This window comes from Elephas maximus, chromosome 20 (genome assembly GCF_024166365.1).
Source record: "Elephas maximus indicus isolate mEleMax1 chromosome 20, mEleMax1 primary haplotype, whole genome shotgun sequence".
In the NCBI taxonomy this organism is placed as follows: Eukaryota; Metazoa; Chordata; class Mammalia; order Proboscidea; family Elephantidae; genus Elephas; species Elephas maximus.
Window position 1 is genome coordinate 53471047 of NC_064838.1, and position 18595 is coordinate 53489641.

Genomic DNA, 18595 nt, shown 5'->3' on the forward strand with positions numbered 1-18595 from the left:
TGAAATCGTCTCTGGAGAAGCTGGGCTTGTGTCTGTACTAACATAGGAGGAGACATGGCTTTTAGTTGTATTGTGTGCAATTTATCTGACAGTAGCTCCCACGCGCGTTTCTTTTGCTTGTGGTTGCTAGAAGTTACCTGGATTTGCTGAAATGGTGGTCATCCTGCCCTTATGGCGTCCCCGTGGAAATTTGAGGGTTTTCACTGAAGTGCACCCTAAAATATATGACAGTAATCTGGAGGGTAGGGGGTAGGTGGAGTAGAGATATACAGTGATCCTAGCCATGAGTGGATGTTGGAGCTGGATGATAGGTACATGGGATTCATTTACTCTACATTTTGTAGATGTTTGGAGTTTTTCATAATAAAAAAATACACCCTAATGGTCAAAGAATGATGACTTAATTTTTATTATATTTATTTAGTGGGGTGTGTGTTTTTGGTATTAATTTTAATACTTAGAGACCATAGCAGTTAGAACTGAGTTAAAGTTGGACTAGTGGGAAATCTTCAAATCTGTGTTTATTAATCAGATTAAAAAAAACATGAATAGCATGTGGGTGCCTCAGTTACAAGTCAGCTCTCCCTGCATGGATCTGAAAAGAGAAATTGAAGGGGGGAAAAGTTTGGATCAGGTGCCATACATAGAGCTGGCCTTTTAGAGGTTAGGAGTATGTGCATGTTAAGTGTGGGAGATGTGCAGTCTCATCCCAAATTAGACTTACGGGGTGAGCCTTGGCCTTGATCAGAGGCACTCTGGAACCCCACCAGTACTACCACCAATGCTGATTTTGTCTCTAGGCTGGTGTTCACCTACTCTTTTTTTCTCAGCTTTAACCTTGTTTCTTTTTCTTATCCCTCGATTACTTTCTTGCCTCACCTGCCAACCTCTAAAGACCTGAATCCATCCATCTTACTCTCTTTAGGCTAGTTTTCTTGTACTTTGACCCTGCCTACCCCAGGCCTAGAAGTTGGCCCACAGTTCACTACCTTCCCTCATCTCTGTTTTTTAGTGAGTTAACTAGTGTTAACAGATGTGCTCCGACCACCAAGTGGCTTAACACAGGCTGAGGCATGGAGACCCATTCATGTAAAAGATTTCAGGCAGTTGGCAAGTAAGAATTTTAAATAAAAATTGAAACTACCACCTGTATTTTTTCAGGCCGTTGATGCTCACTGCTATCAGCTGCATCCTCCCTATGGCACTGGTAAGTGTGGGAAGGGCTGGTGACAGTTTTGGTGGGCTGCTGGATTTTTTTTTTTTTCCTTCCTGGGGGAAAAAAATCTATTTGCAAGCTGTGGTGTTAACTTGTCCTGAGGGCTGGACAGTTAGTAGACTAAAAAGATGAAAAAGCAACTGGCCATGCTCATGGTTTTCCTTGGGGAACTGTTGTCAGGAACATAGGCTATTCAGTATATGCTTTGATCCTTATATAAAATTAGCATGTATTTGTGCTATTTTGAGCAATAAACATATCAATAGTCTAGCGCTTTGTGATGTCAGGTAATGACTGTTAAATTTCCTGAAAGTCTTAAAATATTTTTCAAGAAGATAGGTATTGGTTGTATATTAGAAAAGGCCCTAAATGTTGTATGTGCTTATTGTTTCCTTCAGTAGCAGGGCTTATCTCCATCTGGTATTGTAAGTTCCCTGTGGGCAGGGAACTCAAGAAATGTTTGGTCCAATGATTAATTTAAAATCCTAATAGACAGGTGCTTGATTTTCTTTTTTGAGGGGAGGGGAGCTTTTCATAGAAACTGGAAAAAAAATTGTGGCTGTCATTTACTAACAAACTTTAACTGGACTTGGGGACTGGTGTTTTAAAAAATGATTTCACCACAGTATGGCATTCTGCTTAGGGACTTAATGAGGAAAATATACAATGAATATAGTTGAAACATAGAGTCGGGTAGGAAGTCACAGAGTTTTATAAGCCCACAATCCGATTGCTGCTGGAGTTACCTTATCTAAGCTCCTGAAACCCTGGAGCTATCTCCTTGTTGTGAGTGAGTCAGAGGCCACACAGATCCAAAGTTTATCTTAACAAGGTAGTCTCCATTCCAAGCCAACAGATTTGATGTTTACACTTTCACTTTTTTAGTTTCTGGAGCCCTTAGATGGTTGAAGGACGTGTCTCTGGAATGTTTTTTGAAATACTGAGGTTGTGGATTTATGTGCTTTTAGCCATGAGTCAGAATTGACCTGAAGGCAACTAACAACAGCAGCCATGTCAGGAACTGCTTGCTGGCAACAGTGGTGAAAGCATTCAGACACACTTGGCCTTCATTCTGTCTCTGTGAGAAAATCATAGCATCATTAGCCTTGATCCTGGGTTTCCCCCAATCCCCACTCTCCATCCTCCAGCCCTGCATGTGAAGCAGTAGAATTGTGTGACACATGTACTGCGTTCTTTATGATAAACATAAAGGAGAACTTAACTTCCCAGCAACTGTCTACTCCTTGTGGTATCAGTGCATATTGTAGCCAGGTGATAACTGGTGAACGTGTTTTGTGGGTCTGTACTGGGGAGAGATACCTTAAAGTTTCTGTTGCAAACAAAAACTATAGAGGATGGCAGAAGATATTTGCCCGAGATCTTTGGGAAATACTGATAACCAGCTAAAGACTCCTTTTTTACATGCGTGTGTAGCTAAGTGTTTCCTGGAATAAAGATCTGGAAACTGAGGGTCATGAGATCATAAATGCAATGGCAAAACAGAGCGAGATTGAAGTGAGGCCTATGGTCATGCTGGGCTGTGTCCAGAATAAATGACAACAAAGATGATCCCACAGTCCTTTCTAGCTGGCGGGAGAGCTCCCAGCAACTTCTGACCCAGAGTGGTACAGGGTTTAGAGGGCACAGAGAGAGAGAATAGAAAGGCAAGAAAGATGGGCTGCATTTGGCCCCTCCTCCGACCTGTCTTTGTCTCTGAAAGCTTTTCCTGGATCACCCAGAGACTTGAGAGCACGTTTTAGTCTTTGCTGAACTCGATATCCCTACTTGTCCTCCCTTCCCTACCTTCCTCAGGTACACTTGCTACCCCAGCTCCCGGGAAAAATGAGAGAGGAGCTCTTGTCCTTGTGGCTTGTGTGCACATTCACCAGTGCTCAGGCAAGAATGTGATTACTCAGAGACAAACCAGGAAGTAAGAAGAAGGCAGGCCTGATAGTGGTACCCTGTGGAATAGGGACATTTAAGGAGGTGGCAGACTGAGAGCAGAGCATCCAGTGGAACACCGAGAAAGCCTCGTCGGGGAGGTTGAGAAAGAGAGCCTGATGGAGTCTTATAAAGTTATCTGCCTTAGGTGCCATGGAGATCATGTGGAAATTAAATGACTTTATACTAAAATTTACATTGTATAATCAGCTAACCTGTAGTCAAAACTACATTAAAACTCTAAAAACAGGAAGGGACAAGGTATAGGAAAACTAGCCTAAAATTTTTTTAGAGTCTCCTTTTGAGGATTATAAGTAAACGGTCAGAATGAATTACTTGAAACTGTAGTATTAAGGGTCAGCCGTTTGTGTATTGTAACATTTGTTTGTGCAAGTTGATTGCCATTAAATTAATTTGGCAAAGCTTTTCCCCGGAACTATTATTATGAAAATTTTAAAACACACAAAAAAATTGTACAGTGAGTATGCATATGCTTACCATCTAGGTGAGAAAATTGCCCATCTTTTGCTGCATTTGCTTCATCACATATCTATCTGTAGTCATTTTCATTTTTTGACAGCTTTATTGAAGTATTACTTACACACCATTAAATTCATCCGTTTGAAAGTGTGCCGTTAGATAAGTTATAATCATGCACCATCACCACATCCTGGTTTTAGAACATTTCCATTGTCCAGAAAATTCCCTTGTGCCTGTTTACAGTCAGTACCCACTCCCAGCCCCAGGCAACTACTCATCTTCTTTGTGTCTGTCTGTACAGTTTTGCCTGTTCTAGAAATTTCATATGAATGAAATCATACAATATGTGGCCTTTTGTGCCTGACTTCTTTGACTTCAGCGTGTTTTTGAAGTTCATCCATGTCGTACATCATCAGTAGTTTCTTTTTATTATTGAATAATATTTCATGGTATGTATATGCCACATTTTGTTCATCTCTTCATCAGCTGATGGGCATTTGGGTTGTTTCTAGCTTGGGACTATTATGAATAATGTTGCTATGACCACTCATGCCCAGGTTTTTATGTGGGCATATTTCTTCATTTCTCTTGAATAGATACCTACGAGTGGGATTGCTAGGTCATGTGGTAAGCGTATGCTTAACGTTATAAGAAATTGCCAAACTGTTTTTCAGGGTAGCTCTACTATTTTGCATTCCCACCAGTATTGTCAGTCTTTTGGATTCTGATCATTCTTGTAAGTTTGAAGTGGTTATCTCATTGTTTGGATTTGCAGTTCCCTAATGACTGATGAGTTGAAATCAACAACAGTGGGTTTGGGTTTTTGGGTTTAATGACTAATGATATTGAGGATCTTTTCTTGTGCTTATTTGCCATTCATATTTTTCTTTTGGTGACGTGTCCAAGTCCTTTGCCCATTTTTTATTTATTGTGGTAAAAAATACATATATATATATATTTATACACACAGTGGTAAAAAATATATATATACTTGTGTATGTATGTGTATATAACCAAAATATTTGCCATTTCAACATTTTTGCACATACAATTCAGTGACCTTATGTTCATCATGTTGTGCAACTATCACCACTGTCTCGTTGCCAGATTTTTCCCTGTAACAGAAACTCAGTGCCCCCTAAACAATGACTGCCTTTCCCTCACCTTCTCAGTCCTGGTCTACTAATGAATTTTGGTCTGTATACTTGCCTATTCTGGATATATAGAAGTGGAATCATAGACTATTTGTCTTTTTGTGACTGACTGATTTTACTTGGCATAATGTTTTCAAGTTTCATCCATGTTGTGGCATGTATCAGGACTGTCCATTTTTTTAAAATAGTTAAATGTTTCTAAGAGGCTTTGTATATTCTGAATTAAGTCCTTTTTCAGATACAAGATTTGTAAATATTTTCTTCCAGTCTATGGGTTGTCTCTTCATTTTCTTTTTAATTTTTATTGTGCTTCAAGTAATAGTTTATAAATCAAGTCAGTCTCTCATACAAAAATTTATATACACCTTGCTTATATACTCCTAGTTGCTCTCCCCCTAATGAGACAGCACACTCCTCTCCACTCTATTTTCATGTCCATTCAGCCGGCTTCTGTCCCCCTCTGCCCTCTCATCTCCCCTGCAGACAGGAGCTGCCCACATAGTCTCATGTGTCTGCTTGATCCAAGAAGCTCACTCCTCACCAGTATCATTTTCTATCCCATAGTCTAGTCCAATCCCTGTCTAAAGAGTTGGCTTTGGGAGTGGTTCCTGTCTTGGGCTAACAAGGTCTGGGGACCATGACCTCCGGGGTCCTTCTAGTCTCAGTCAGATCCTTAAGTCTGGTCTTTTTATGAGAATTTGGGGTCTGCATCCCACTGCTCTCCTGCTCCCTTCGGGGTTCTCTGTCAGGGCAGTCATAAGTTGTAGCTGGGCACCATCTAGTTCTTCTGGTCTCAGGCTGATGTAGTCTCTGGTTTTTGTGGCGCTTTCTGTCTCTTGGGTTCATGTTCTTAATGTCTTTGAAAGAGTGAAAGTTTAATTTTGATTAAGTCCAATTTATCTTTTTTTTTTTTTTAAAGGATTGTGTTTCTGATGTTATCGTTAAGAAAACTGCTCAAACCAAGGTCACAAACATTTTATGTATCGTAGAAATTTTATAGTTTTAGGTTTTACATTTAGATCTGTGAACTATTTTGAGTTAATTTTTGTGTGGTTTAAGAGTCTAAGTTCTTTTTCTTTATAAAATGATATTCAGTTATTCCAGAACTATTTGTTGAAAAGACTAACCTTTTCTCCATTGAATTACTTTGGCACCTTTGTTGAAAATTGACCATGATTTATGGGTTTACTTCTAAAATCTCTTCTGTTCCATTAATCTATGTATCTGTCCTTGAGCCAGTACCCCAGTGTCTTGATTACTGTAGCATTAAAGTGAGTCTTGAAGTCTGATATTCTAAGTCGTCCAATTTTGTTTTTTTTTTTTCTCTCTCTCAAGATTGCTTCAGCTATTCTGGATTCTTGACATTTTCACAATTGTTTAGATCAGCCATTAATTTCTACAAGAAATCTTGCTGAGATTTTTATTGAAATTGATTCAGTCCGTAGTTGTGCTATTGATGGTACCACGTGTGGCCATTGAGCACGTGAAATGTAAAAAAATGTAGCCAGTGTGAATTGAGGTGTGCGATGTGTGTGAAATACACACTAGATTTTGAAAACGTGGGATGAAAAAACTATGTAAAATAGCTTAATAATTTTACAGGTTACATGTTGAAATAATATTTTGGATATATTGAGTTAAATAAAATATTAAAATTACTGCAACTTTCTAAAAATTTTTTATTTTTAAATTGTTTGCTGCTATATAGGAATACCTCTGATTTTTGCATATTGACCTTGTATTTTGTGACCTTACTAAATTGACTTATTAATTCTACTAGTAGTTTCGTAGATTCCTTTAGAATTTTCTACGTAAACAGTTATTTCATCTGGGCATAGGGATAGATTTTGTTCTTCTTTTCTTGCGTTATTACAGTGGCTAGGGCCTCCGGTATAATATTAAATGAAATGGTAAGAGTGTATATACTTGCCGTTTTCCTAATTTTATGGGGAAAAATGTTCATTATTTCATCATTGAGTATGATGCTTTTCATAGATGCCCTATATCAGATTCAGCAAGTTTACTTTTCTTCCTAATTGCTGAGTATTGAATTTTATCAAAAGAGTTTTTCTGCATCTCTTGAAATGATCTTTTTTTTGGTCTATTTTTTAATGTCATGAATTACATTGGAGAATTTTCAAATGTTAAAGTCAACCTTGCATTACATTCCTGGGCTAAAACCTCTCTTCATCACGGTATATTATGCTTTTTCTATATTGCTGGATTTGATTTGCTAAAATTTTTTGATTAATGATTTTTGTGTCTGCGTTCACAAGCAATATTGGTCCGTAATTTTCTTTTTTTAATGTTTTTGTATCAGGGTTACATTGTTGTTAGGTGCTGTCCAGTTGGTTCTGACTCACAGTCACTCTTTGTACAACAGAATTAAACACTTCCTGGTCCTGTGCCATCCTCATGATCATTGTTATGCTTGAGCCCATTGTTGCAGCCACTGTGTCAGTCCATCTCTTTGAGGATATTCCTCTTTTTCCGCTGACCATCTACTTTACCAAGCATCATGTTCTTCTTCAGGGACTGATTCCTCTTGATAACATGTCCGAAGTATGTGAGACAAAGTCTCGCTATCCTTGCTTCTAAGGAGCACTCTGGCTGTCCTTTTTCCAAGACAGATTTGTTGGTTCTTTGGTAGTCCATGGTATATACAATATTCTTCTCCAACACTGTAATTCAGAGGCGTCAGTTCCTCTTCAGTCTTCCTTATTCACTGTCTAGCTTTCTTATGCATATGAGGTGATCCAAAACACCATGGCTTGGGTCAGGCGCACCTTAGTCTTCAAAAGTTACATTGGCCTTATAAGATGAATTAGGAAAAAGTGTTCCTTCCTTCCTCTAGTTTTGTAAGATTAATGTTGATAAAATTCACCAGTGAAAACCAAAACCCCTGGGCTTGGAATTTTGTGGGAAGGTTTTTATTACTCCTTGGTCTTATTTAGAGGTTTGAATTTGGTATCTGAAGGACACTTCACAGTATAAGAAAATGGGCCTGACAAAGTCCCCAAATCATGGGTACCACTAGCAACCAGTGTACTTTTCTGCAAATTTTCTGATATAATTTCTCCTGAAGTTCAATGAGGCTGTCATATCCATCTTTAGTAAACTTTATATTGCAAAGAACTGCTGCTGCTGCATAAGGGTATGCTTTAACTGTCTCTTATGTGATTGTCAGTTTCTGAATCTCTCCATTATGCATTACTTGTTTATATACTGGAGCCTTTATTCTTTCTTTGAAGACTTGAAGTCCTCAGACTAATCCTTCCAGATACAGAAGATCTTATGTCTTGGCAGGGACATCAGTTTTGTAAAGAACAACATCAGAGGCCCCAGCTGCCTTTTCAGTACCTCGTTCCTAACTTATAATTTCCTTCTTAGAAATCAAGAACAGAGCAACAACAACAGAGTTGTCAAAGAGTCAAAGTAAAGATGATTCTTCAGTAAAGAAGGTTTTTGATCATGAATTTAATGTCTCTAATCGACGGCAGTGGTTTTTTTAAAAAGGTATAGAGCTATTCAGTTTTTCTATTTCATTTTGTGTTAGTTTTAGTAAGAAGTAATTTTCAAGGAACTTGTTGATTTCATCTTAACCCAGACCCAGTGCCGTCGAGTCGAGATGTCAAATTTATTGGATTAGATTGTTCATAATATATTTTTTTTTCCTTTTAATGTCTGTAAGATTAGTAGTGATAGCCCTCTTCCACCCCGTTATCAGAAATTTATATTCTTGTTTTCTTAATTCTTTTGTGGGCATTTGTCAGCTTTGTTCATCTATTTAAGGAATCACCTTTTGGACTTTGTTAATTTTCCCCTATTATTTGTTTTAGACTTCATACACTTCTGTTTTTATCTTAACTCCTTTCTTCTTTCCACTTAATTTGAGTTTAGTCTTGTTTTTCTGCCTTCTTAATAGTCCTAATATCATTGATTTTTGGACCTTTCTTATATAAAATCTACAGTTCTAAACTTCTCTCTGTATGCATTATATTAGCTGCATCTCACAAGTTCTCTTATATGATATTTTCATTACCGTTCAGTTAAAAATATTTTCTAATTTCCCTGTGATTTCTTCTTTGACATATAAGTCCTATAGAAATATGTTCTTTAATTTACAAATGTCTGCTACAAAGAAGGACATTTTTGACAGAGAAAAGTTAGGCAAGTGCATGGGGGTGCTGGAGTCACTTGGTCAGTTGCAGGACTCTGAAGTGGCGGGGGGGTGTCGTGGTGGATCCTAATGACTCTTTTCAACTAAGGGTGTAAAGTTTGTCTTATATAAATTCCTTTGTTACCAAATTGAGCTAACATTTCCCATGCTTTATCTTGTTGGTAGAACCTGACAGTAAGCTTCCCTCTGCCTGAAAACTCCTTTCAGTTTCTGTGATGAGTCTCTCATCTGATCACAGTATTAGAGAGCAGTGACAGGTTTTAAACAGGGTAGGAACCATTCCTGTCAAGTCGTAAGGGCTCTGTGAGAACTGGCTGTTACTGTTACATATGGGCTTCAGGAAGCTCATTCTGAGAATGGGGTGAGAGGGTTCCAGACAATAGAAAGACATATCAGTTAAGACAACTTTCCATAGTCCAAATGATAGAAAATGTGACTTTTCTGGTGGAAGTGCCAAGGAGGGGAAGGACTAGAGATTGGGAAGTAGAGTGGAGGTGATGGGAAAGGACAGAGTGGTGAGGAAGAATGAGACATGGAGGAACAGGCTGAAGGCCCTAGCTTGGGAGGCTTAGGAGGGTAACAGTGCCGAGATGGGGATTTAGGAGGAAGAGTACACTTGGTCTGGGGACTTAGGAGACAGTACCCAAGGAGCCCCGGTAGCTCAGTGGTTAAGTGCTTGGCTACTAGCCAAAAGATGGGCCATTTGAACTCAGCAGGAGAAAGATGTGGCAGCCTGCTTCCATAAAGATTACAGTCTTAGAAACCCTATGGGATCTGTATTAGAATTGACTCAATGGCAATGGGTTTGGTTTTTTTTGGTACCTCAGAAGGTACTGTGGGAGATTCATTACAGACATTGAGAAGGATTTTAAGGCAGAGGGAGGCTAAGTGTCAGGTTCTACCAACAAGATAAAGCATGGGAAATGTTCCATGAATTTGGTAACAAATGAATTTATATTGCCTGGTGTAGGTGTATAAAAACTACCTTAGTATGTCCACTGCCGGCAATTCTGGATGATTGAAATTCAGCATTTGAAAGCAACATCTTAGGAAATTATGAACCAAATTGAACTAAAATCAGAAATAATCCATGGATTTTTTTTATTTCTGGTTTTGGCAGTTAAACCCACTAAGCTTTCTAAAGTATTTTATGTAAATTATTAAACATGATCCTTGAGAATAATTTTGAGTTTAACATGGTTTTTTTTGTTTGTTTGTTTTTTAATAAGAAAACTTATCTGCTCTTGAGAGTCTTTGTTTAAATTCATCATGACTGTTCTTGACCCCTGATCTTATGAATGTCCAAAGTGGCTGTCAAAGTCAGATTCCACCAACTTGGGGTTTGCTCTTTAGACGGGTGATATTCCCAGGCGTGCTGGAAAGAGTGACCTAGTCTTGCTGAGGGGGGGGGCCCTCGTTTGTCCCTGAGATGGGAGAGAATGATGGACTCAGATTCTGTCTCTCTGAGTAAATTACCTGGAGACTCCTAGTTCTTGGACAAGAAATTTCCTGGTTTTTAGTCTTTTCCTCGATTCATGTTTCTAGAAATAGAAAAAGGATTCATAAATACAACTTTCAACCCTCCTATTACATGTTGAAGGAGGCCTGGTAGTACAGTGGGTTAAACACTTGGCTGCTAACCAAAAGGTAGACAGTTGGAACCCATCAGCTGCTCCATGGGAGAAAGATGTGGCAGCCTGTTTCTGTAAAGATTTACAGTCTTGGAAACCCTATGTTGCATTTCTGCTCTGTCCTTACAGGGTCACTATGAATTGGAATCGACTTGACAGCAGGGGCTTTGTTTTTTGGTATTGCATGTTGATCTAATAGAACTGCAGGTTTATCCCAAGTTAGTCTTCTTTTGGCCTTCAGTAGTTGATTACTACCCTGAACCCATTTTTCTTGTTTTGACCTTTTCTTTGTCATTCTTGGTAATACTTAATGCTAACTACCAGTAGGTTGGAAACCCTGGTGGTGTAGTGGTTAAGTGCTACGGCTGCTAACCAAAGGGTTGGCAGTTTGAATCCACCAGGAGCTCCTTGGAAACTCTGTGGGGCAGTTCTACTCTTTCGTGTAGGGTCACTATGAGTCGGAATCGACTCAACGGCACTGGTTTTGATTTTTTTTTTTTTTTGGTTACTAGTAGCTTGTTAGTTGCTTGATAAAGCAATCTGACAAGAGTTCCTCTTGATTCTGCCGAAAGGTTTTCTCTCCACCATTGAACACATGCAGAATAGCATAGGGTGGAGGACTCTCCCTGGAGGGGAAGCAGTGATTTTGCCAGATCCAGAGCGGCTTGCCGAGCTCTTTGAGTGCTAAACAATCCTGGTGCAAGTACGCAGGTGGTTCTTTGCTGAGAGTACTCTGCTGCTTGCACTCTGAGGCAGAGATTTTTATCTTTAAGGTGGCTTTTCGTAATAAAGTGGAACCTATGTAAAGCAGAAACCTGTCAGAGAAGGAAACTCAAATATTTTCCACTAAATCGAGCAATAGGAAAGTGTTAAGACTCTACCCTGTCAAAGGCGGAAAACTGCTTGACCTGGAAAAAAAAGGCAATCCTGGTGCGTTTCAGCTCTCAGAGGTTTCACTGTATCATCCACAGGTTTGTCCTGCCCCTCCTGCTGAAGGTAGCTTAAATATTGAGCCCGCCACCTCCAAATCAGCCTGAAGTTTCTTCCTCTGGGAGACTGCTGGAATGGGGTATGCAGTTAGTCCTCTCTTGTGATTCAAATCCGGGAGGAAGTAACTTCCCGGATTTTAGCATAAGTTGTAGGTAGTCTTCTTCCACCCCTGTGCTGCCTTTGCTCAGAGAGCTTTCAGGAACTAGTCCTGTAGGTCTCTCGGGTATTCATTACAGGGCAAGGTGCAGTAATTTTCCTTAATGTTCTCAGAATTCCTTCAGGTTTACGGTGGATTATTGAGGGAAAGATCTGATGGTGTACTAGGGACATAATATGGGCAGTTCTCACATCCCCACCTGACTTGGGGAATCACAGTAGCACCCCCTGCAGAGGGCTGGTGTGAGCGCATACAGTTGATATTTGCATGCCCAAACCCATTGCCATCAAGTGTATTCCAGCTCATATGGACACTATAGCACAGGGTAGAACTGCCCCTTAGGGTTTCCAAGGAGCAGCTGGTGGATTCAGACTGCCCAACTGCAGACCTTTAGGTTAGCAGCCAAACTCTTAATCACTGTGCCACCAGGGCTCCTGTGTGTCCACTTTTGTATATATTGATGTATTCTTGGCTGTTGGCATGAAAATAATAGATTCGGATCATTCTGCTGTCAGTTTTATAAAGTGCTAAATGCGTTTTCTTGTCACATTAGCTGTTCTCACCAGAGCTCCACTGGCATATTCTGAGTTGGTCAGAATATGCTGAGGTGGACTAGGTCAGCAGATAAATCTTTGGTTTCAGCAGAGGGCCATGTTATTTTCCATAGGTGGGCTATACCTGGTGTGCTAATTCTGAAGCTTTGTTGCTGCTGTTAGTGCTGTTGAGACAAGGGATCAGACCAGGTATGGTGTTAAAATTCTGCTATTTTATATCTAAAATCCACAGTTTGAGGCATAATGTCATTTAACGATCAGCATATAGCCAGTGGTCACCCTGTGTCCAGCCCGTTTCTGCGCCCTGTGGATCTGTGAGAGGCAGCCTGACTCATGTCCTTAACTTAAAGTCCCCTTCACCTAAGCCTTCTGTGGTGGTAAGGGGAGGTGGCTGTCAGATGTGGCCGGGACTCCCCTGAGTTTCCCGGATGGCTCAGTACCTTTGCGAGGACCTGGTAGCCACTGAAGGAGCCCTGGTGGTGCGGTGGTTAAAGCGCTTGGCTGCTAACTGAAAGGTTGTCAGTTTAAACCTACCACCTGCTCCATGGGAGAAAGATGTGGCAGTTTGCTGGAAACCTGTGGGGCAATTCTACTCTGTCCCATACGGTTGCTGTGAGTCGGAATCCATTTTAAGGCAGTGGTTTTGGTGGCCACTGTATGACAAGACATTTAGAAGCCAGGACAGAAAGCAGTGGGTGCAAGGCTAACTGGCCCTCACACAGTAAAAAACAGAGACGTAGATTCCAGTGACAGACTCATCCAAGACTGTTATTACTATCATGCTTAAAAAAATGTATTTGTAGCCAAAAGCTATATTTAAGCAGTTGCTAAAGCTTAAACCAAACATTGTGTTTGTTTTCGTTGTATGGCAGTGGTCTGTTATGGATGAATAGTTTTGTAATGGTCACATAATAAATATTGACTATACTTCAGGGATCCTAGGCCTGAAGCTTCCATGGGCCTCAACCAGGAAATATTGTGGCAATGTGCATAGGTCAAATGCCTTTTATCTTGCATGGAAGGAAAATGGGAGGTCCCCCCACTTCCCAAGTGAAGTAAGCTCTTTTGAGTCTTTGGTTTTCTTCAGATGCACCTGGGCTATAAAACAGGGAGACACTCACTGATTGCAGTCTTTGACACTGGACTGTGCACTAGGATATGCCCTTGTTTATTAGAGGTGTACATGGCTCCTTTCAGGGGTGACTTGAGCTCTGTGGGGGAGGAAGGAATGACGTATTGGTCCCTGTGTTTCTTCTCTGTAGTTCTTGTCTGCCGACCAGGCTTGCACTACACTGTAGGTCTTCGGTAGCTCCTTTTAAAGACTAGGTCCAGTGAGTAGAGTACCAAGGTTCTGTGTACCAGGATTCATTCCCTCGGCTCCTCAGCTGAAACCTCTGTCCTTGCCATTCCTCGATTCAGTAACGTCCTCATCCTGCACAGTGTTCTCTCTCTCCGGGAAGCCTGACCAAGGCCTCCAAACACATCTTAATCTTCTGTGGCTCTACCCAGTCTTGTCACTCAGGGTATTTTGTTTTGTAACTGGCTTTATTTCCCCTATTAACAAATTATCTTGGATATAACATGTACATGCTATCTTACAGCTTACTCTTTAAACTGACACTAAAATGTGAACATCTTTCTATGTCAGTAAGCTTACTTCTTCAACATTCTTTTCAATGACTACATAGTAATCCATTGTATGGATCTGTCACATATTTACTTGGCTCCCTTTTATTGGACATTTAGGTTATTTCTAATTTTTTACTGGGATTAATGACACCGTGGTACACATATCCTCTGTCATTACCTCAGGAAGAATTTACAGAAGTAGAATTGCTAGCTTAAAGCACATTCTGGGGTTTTTTGATACCCATACCAATGTGCTTTAAATGTACCCTAACAGAATTTAGGGGCCAGAAAGCCTGTCCACAAACTTTTAAACCTTTGCAGTTAGGGCTCATAGGCTGCCGGGAACTCGGTTTGTTTTTTTTTTTTTTTTTAATAATATTTATTGTGCTTTAAGTGAAAGTTTACAAATCAAGTCAGTCTCTCACACAAAAACCCCTACACAACTTGCTACATACTCCCAATTACTTTGCCCCCATGAGACAGCCCGCTCCCCCCTTCCACTTTTCCTTTTCGTGACCATTTTGGCCCCTTCTAAGCTCCTCTACCCTCGCATCTCCTCTCCATGCAGGAGATGCCAACGTTGTCTCAAGGGAATTCGGTACTTTAAACAGGGTAGTTTTGTTTTGTTTTACGGGAGTTGTGAAGGAAGTCCAAGCCTGGAGATAATCTGCAAGTAATAGGCCTAAGTAGAAGAGCACTCCCAACATGCAGCTCCTTGCAGCACCTGAGGGAACGTTTTATCACATCAGGGAACCCACAGCTTTGTTGTTTAAATTGGACACTGGGTTGTTATCTACTATAGACTGATAGTTTTGTTTAAGCTTCCAATAAAATTAATTTTTGGGGGAGCACCATTAGTGAAAACAAAGATAGAAAACCAAAAGATCTGTAAATTCACTAAGTTTGTAAGAGCCTGAACTTAAAAGACAAAGCAGAGAACCATGAGGAAGAATTTGGAAATCAAGCCCGGGCCTGGCATAGACGTGAATGTATACATTTTTTTCAAAACGTAGAGCACTCTGAAGGAAGCTACAGTTTTAATTTGATTTTTTCTTTTTTCTTTTTTCTAGGTATCTCATTCAGTTGCTAAACTCATATTAGTTAATTTCCACTGGCAAGTCTCAGAGATATTGGACAGGTAAGGTGTCCGGTGGAGGAGAGACCATATCATCCATAGCTCCCCTCTCTGCTCACCCATCTGGTGGTGATTATTGTTTATATTTTGAAGTATATCCTTAAAGTGTGCGTATTTTTAAAACACCGGATCATTTTGTGCATCCTTTTTTCGCTCAGTATATTGTGGTTGTGTCCTTTAGCATATTCTTCTACCCAGTTTTAATGCTGGCACAGTATTTCATTACATAGGTATTCCATACTTTTTCCAAATCCCTATTGTAGGACAGACATTGAAGTTGGTTCCAATTTTTTATGCCATTGTTAATCAGTGCCCTTCTAGGTAACATTTGCCAACATCTCCAGTTATTTCTTTTGGATACATAAAGTGAGGAATGCCTCATAACATATTGCATATTGCCCTCAAAAACAGTCAGCCAGCTTACCACCCACCACTCCTGCAAACAGGGCGTTTGAGTGTCTCCTCCTACCTCCTCCAGAAACAGAGCACTTGAGGCACAGACTTGAGAGTCTCAAGATGTCTTGGGGTGCCAGGATGAGAGGTTTTTCCTCCTCTTGCAGCCTCTGGGGAGATTCCCCTGGCCCCCACCCTCAGAGGCATATGGCTCTTTTTAGCCCAGGATTTCTCAGCCATAGCACTGTTGATGTTTCGGGCTGGGTAATTCTTTGTTATGGAGACTATTCTATGCGTTATAGGATGTTTAGCAGCATCCCTGACCTCTACCCTGCTAGATGTCAGTAGCAGTAACAACAGGTACCGCCTCCCAGCCCCGGTCATTAACATAAAAAATATCTCTAGACATGGTTAAATCACCCCTGGGAACAAAATCACTCCTGGGAGAACCACTGGTTTTACCTTACCACTCTTGGCCTTTCATACTCCAGTGAGTCTTCCTTTATGTGGCATGATTCCTTTATCTGTACAGGAGGCTTATGCCTTTCCTTCTCTAGGCTAAACACAGCTGGGATGGCCAGACCAGTTGGAGCAGCTCAGCACACCCAGGAAGGACAAATGAATTCCTGATTGACAGACTACACTCTCTGTACTTGAGAACTGAATATACTCAGATAGACTTGCGGATGAACCTTCATTGTCTGTGCTATTGTTACTGCTACCCAAAACTCTGGAACTGCATAGGTTCTGGTGATGGAGTATCTCTCGCTATTCAGTTCGCTAGCCTCGAGAGCAGAGAAGATTTGGATGGCTAAGGATATTAGAAATACTGGTGAAGGAACTAGGAATAAAATGAGTCCCTCAAGAAGAGTAGTAGTTGAAGGAGGTTATCATGACGAGGTAGAGTAAGGAAATCACATTAGGAGACCTAATTCTTACCTGCTGTGACTGCTGGTATCTTGGTCACCTGTTCACCTGGGCTTTATGTGGTAATTTCATTTCCACGTGATAATTCTGTTTTTATTTTTGTATGGTATGTATTTATTATATATGGTGTATGTTTACACCATACCTCATTCTAGAAAGGAATTAAATTCTTATTATGAAAGAGATCATTTATTTTAAAAAGATGTACGTGTCACTTACATATGGTTTAAAGAATAATAAAGCAAATATTTTAGTCTCCACCCAAATAAGAAACTACGACCTGTACTTGAAGGCCCCTGCAGCAACCCCTGCTTGACTCTACCCCCTCCCTCCCTTTCTCAGGTGACTAGTGTCTTCTTACTCAACTCAGTGTTGATCTTTTTAAAATATATTTTTAAATGATATACCTTTTAGTTTTGCATGCTTTTGGAACGTCACAAACATGGAATCATGCTGTGTGTTTTCAACATTTTGAATTAATATTGGTGCATTTTATGCCATCCTCCTGTCAAAGGGCATTTATCCATCCTGTCAAAGAACATTTGGGGTGGGTTTTAGTTTTTTGCTTTTATAATCAGCTCTGAAATCTCTTGTACGAGATTCCTAATGTACACGCGCGTAATTCTTCAAGGGTTGCGTATAGGAAGTAAATTGCTGGGCTGTAGGCTATGTGGGTCTTCAGCTTTATTAGGTAACGCCAGATTGTTTTTCAAAGCGATTGTGGAGCTCTACTATCCCACCAGTTGTGTATGAATGTTCCTAATATTGTCACATTTAAAATTTTGCAATCTGGTGAGCATAAAGTGGTATGAAATTCTTTTATATTTCAGTGTCCCGTTATTAAGTAGGTTGAGCACCTTTTTATGTATTTAATGACCATTTGTGCTTTCTTCAATGCCTGTTGTCTTTTGCCTATTTTTTAAATAATTTTTTTTGTTGAGAATATGCATAGCAGAACATGTATCAATTCAACAGTTTCTGCATGTGCAGTCCAGCAACATTGATTACATTCTTCGGGTTATGTAATTTTGCCCTTTTTTTTAATTATTTTGTCTTTTCAAATTGATTTTTAGGAGTCCTTGTTTATTCTGAATACTAATCCTGTGTCAGTTATATGTATACTGCGTTATCTTCCAGTGTATGGCTTGGCATTTCACTTCATGGTGCTGTCTGATTGAACTGAAGTCATAGAGACAGTCACCTGTATTTCCAGAAAGGGACTTAAAGCAGATCTGGTCATTCATAAGTTTTTATCTTACAGTTCAGTCCTTTTGAAGCAGAGTTATTTATTATTCTCTTACCAATTGAGAGCTAAAAAATTGAAAGAGAAAAAACTACTTGTACTAAGGTAAAAGGGAAGCTTGGTTTTTTGAGGCGATAATTGGAGACAAAGACCCTTCAGTGGGACCACAGTACATGTTGGTCCGTTTTTGTTCAGAGGTAAAAATGTTGTCTTCAGTTTCTGATTCCCTTTATTTCTGCTTTTTGTTAGATACAAGTCCAATTCTGCTCAGCTGCTCGTTGAGGCTCGAGTTCAGCCCAATCCGTCAAAACATGTGAGTGTCTACTACTTGAGTGAGGCTTCTCCCTCTGTACCTGGCTCTTGCTGTTTGTTCCAGCGTGGGCCTAAATCTTCCATTTCTGATAAAGTTTGAAAAGTTTCCTTGTAAATAAGAGTACACTATTGCCTGTCCTCGGGCCCTCTCCATCCTGACCTTCCTCCGCACTTACACATAGCCTGCACTTCATTTCTCCTGCGAGCCTTGATGTTCTCGAGCTCACTTTTGGACTCTGCTTGTGCCTTACCTAGCCTAGAATGCTGAGGCCTTATCCTCATCTTTGCTCGTGGGAATGGAACTCACCTTTAAAGACTTAAATCCACAGCCCCCTCCTTCACAGAGTGTGACTCCTGTCATCACTCCCCTCCAAACTCCTCTGGTTTTATCTTTAAATCTTTGAATGTATGTTGTAGTGATTCATTCATATCCTCTATCACGCTGTAAATGCTTTAAGGTTAGGAACCATGTTTACAATGCATAGCAATTTCCTGTTCATCTGGGAACGCTGAATGAATTATCTGTGACATCTCTTCCATGTGTCAGGTTGCAACTTGGTAAAAGCTATTTTGTGGTTTGGGCATATTGATATGGAAAAACCACTGTCCTTGAAAAGTAAAACTGCAATTTGGGCTGTTAGAAACTTTACAGA

General features: G+C 40.1%; 1 protein-coding gene across 4 annotated transcripts in view; it reads left to right on the forward strand.

The window, feature by feature from the left end:
* Positions 1 to 18595, forward strand: part of ARIH2 (ariadne RBR E3 ubiquitin protein ligase 2) — a 62462-nt gene that overhangs the window by 25865 nt on the left and 18002 nt on the right. For 2 of the 4 annotated variants that reach the window (XM_049861899.1, XM_049861900.1), the window contains exons 5-7: positions 1162 to 1207; positions 15003 to 15070; positions 17880 to 17943. In XM_049861899.1, coding sequence (XP_049717856.1) covers positions 1162 to 1207; positions 15003 to 15070; positions 17880 to 17943 — 178 coding nt within the window. The remainder of the gene's footprint in view (positions 1 to 1161; positions 1208 to 15002; positions 15071 to 17879; positions 17944 to 18595) is intronic. The other 2 variants (XM_049861901.1, XM_049861903.1) reach the window with 1 other exon arrangement.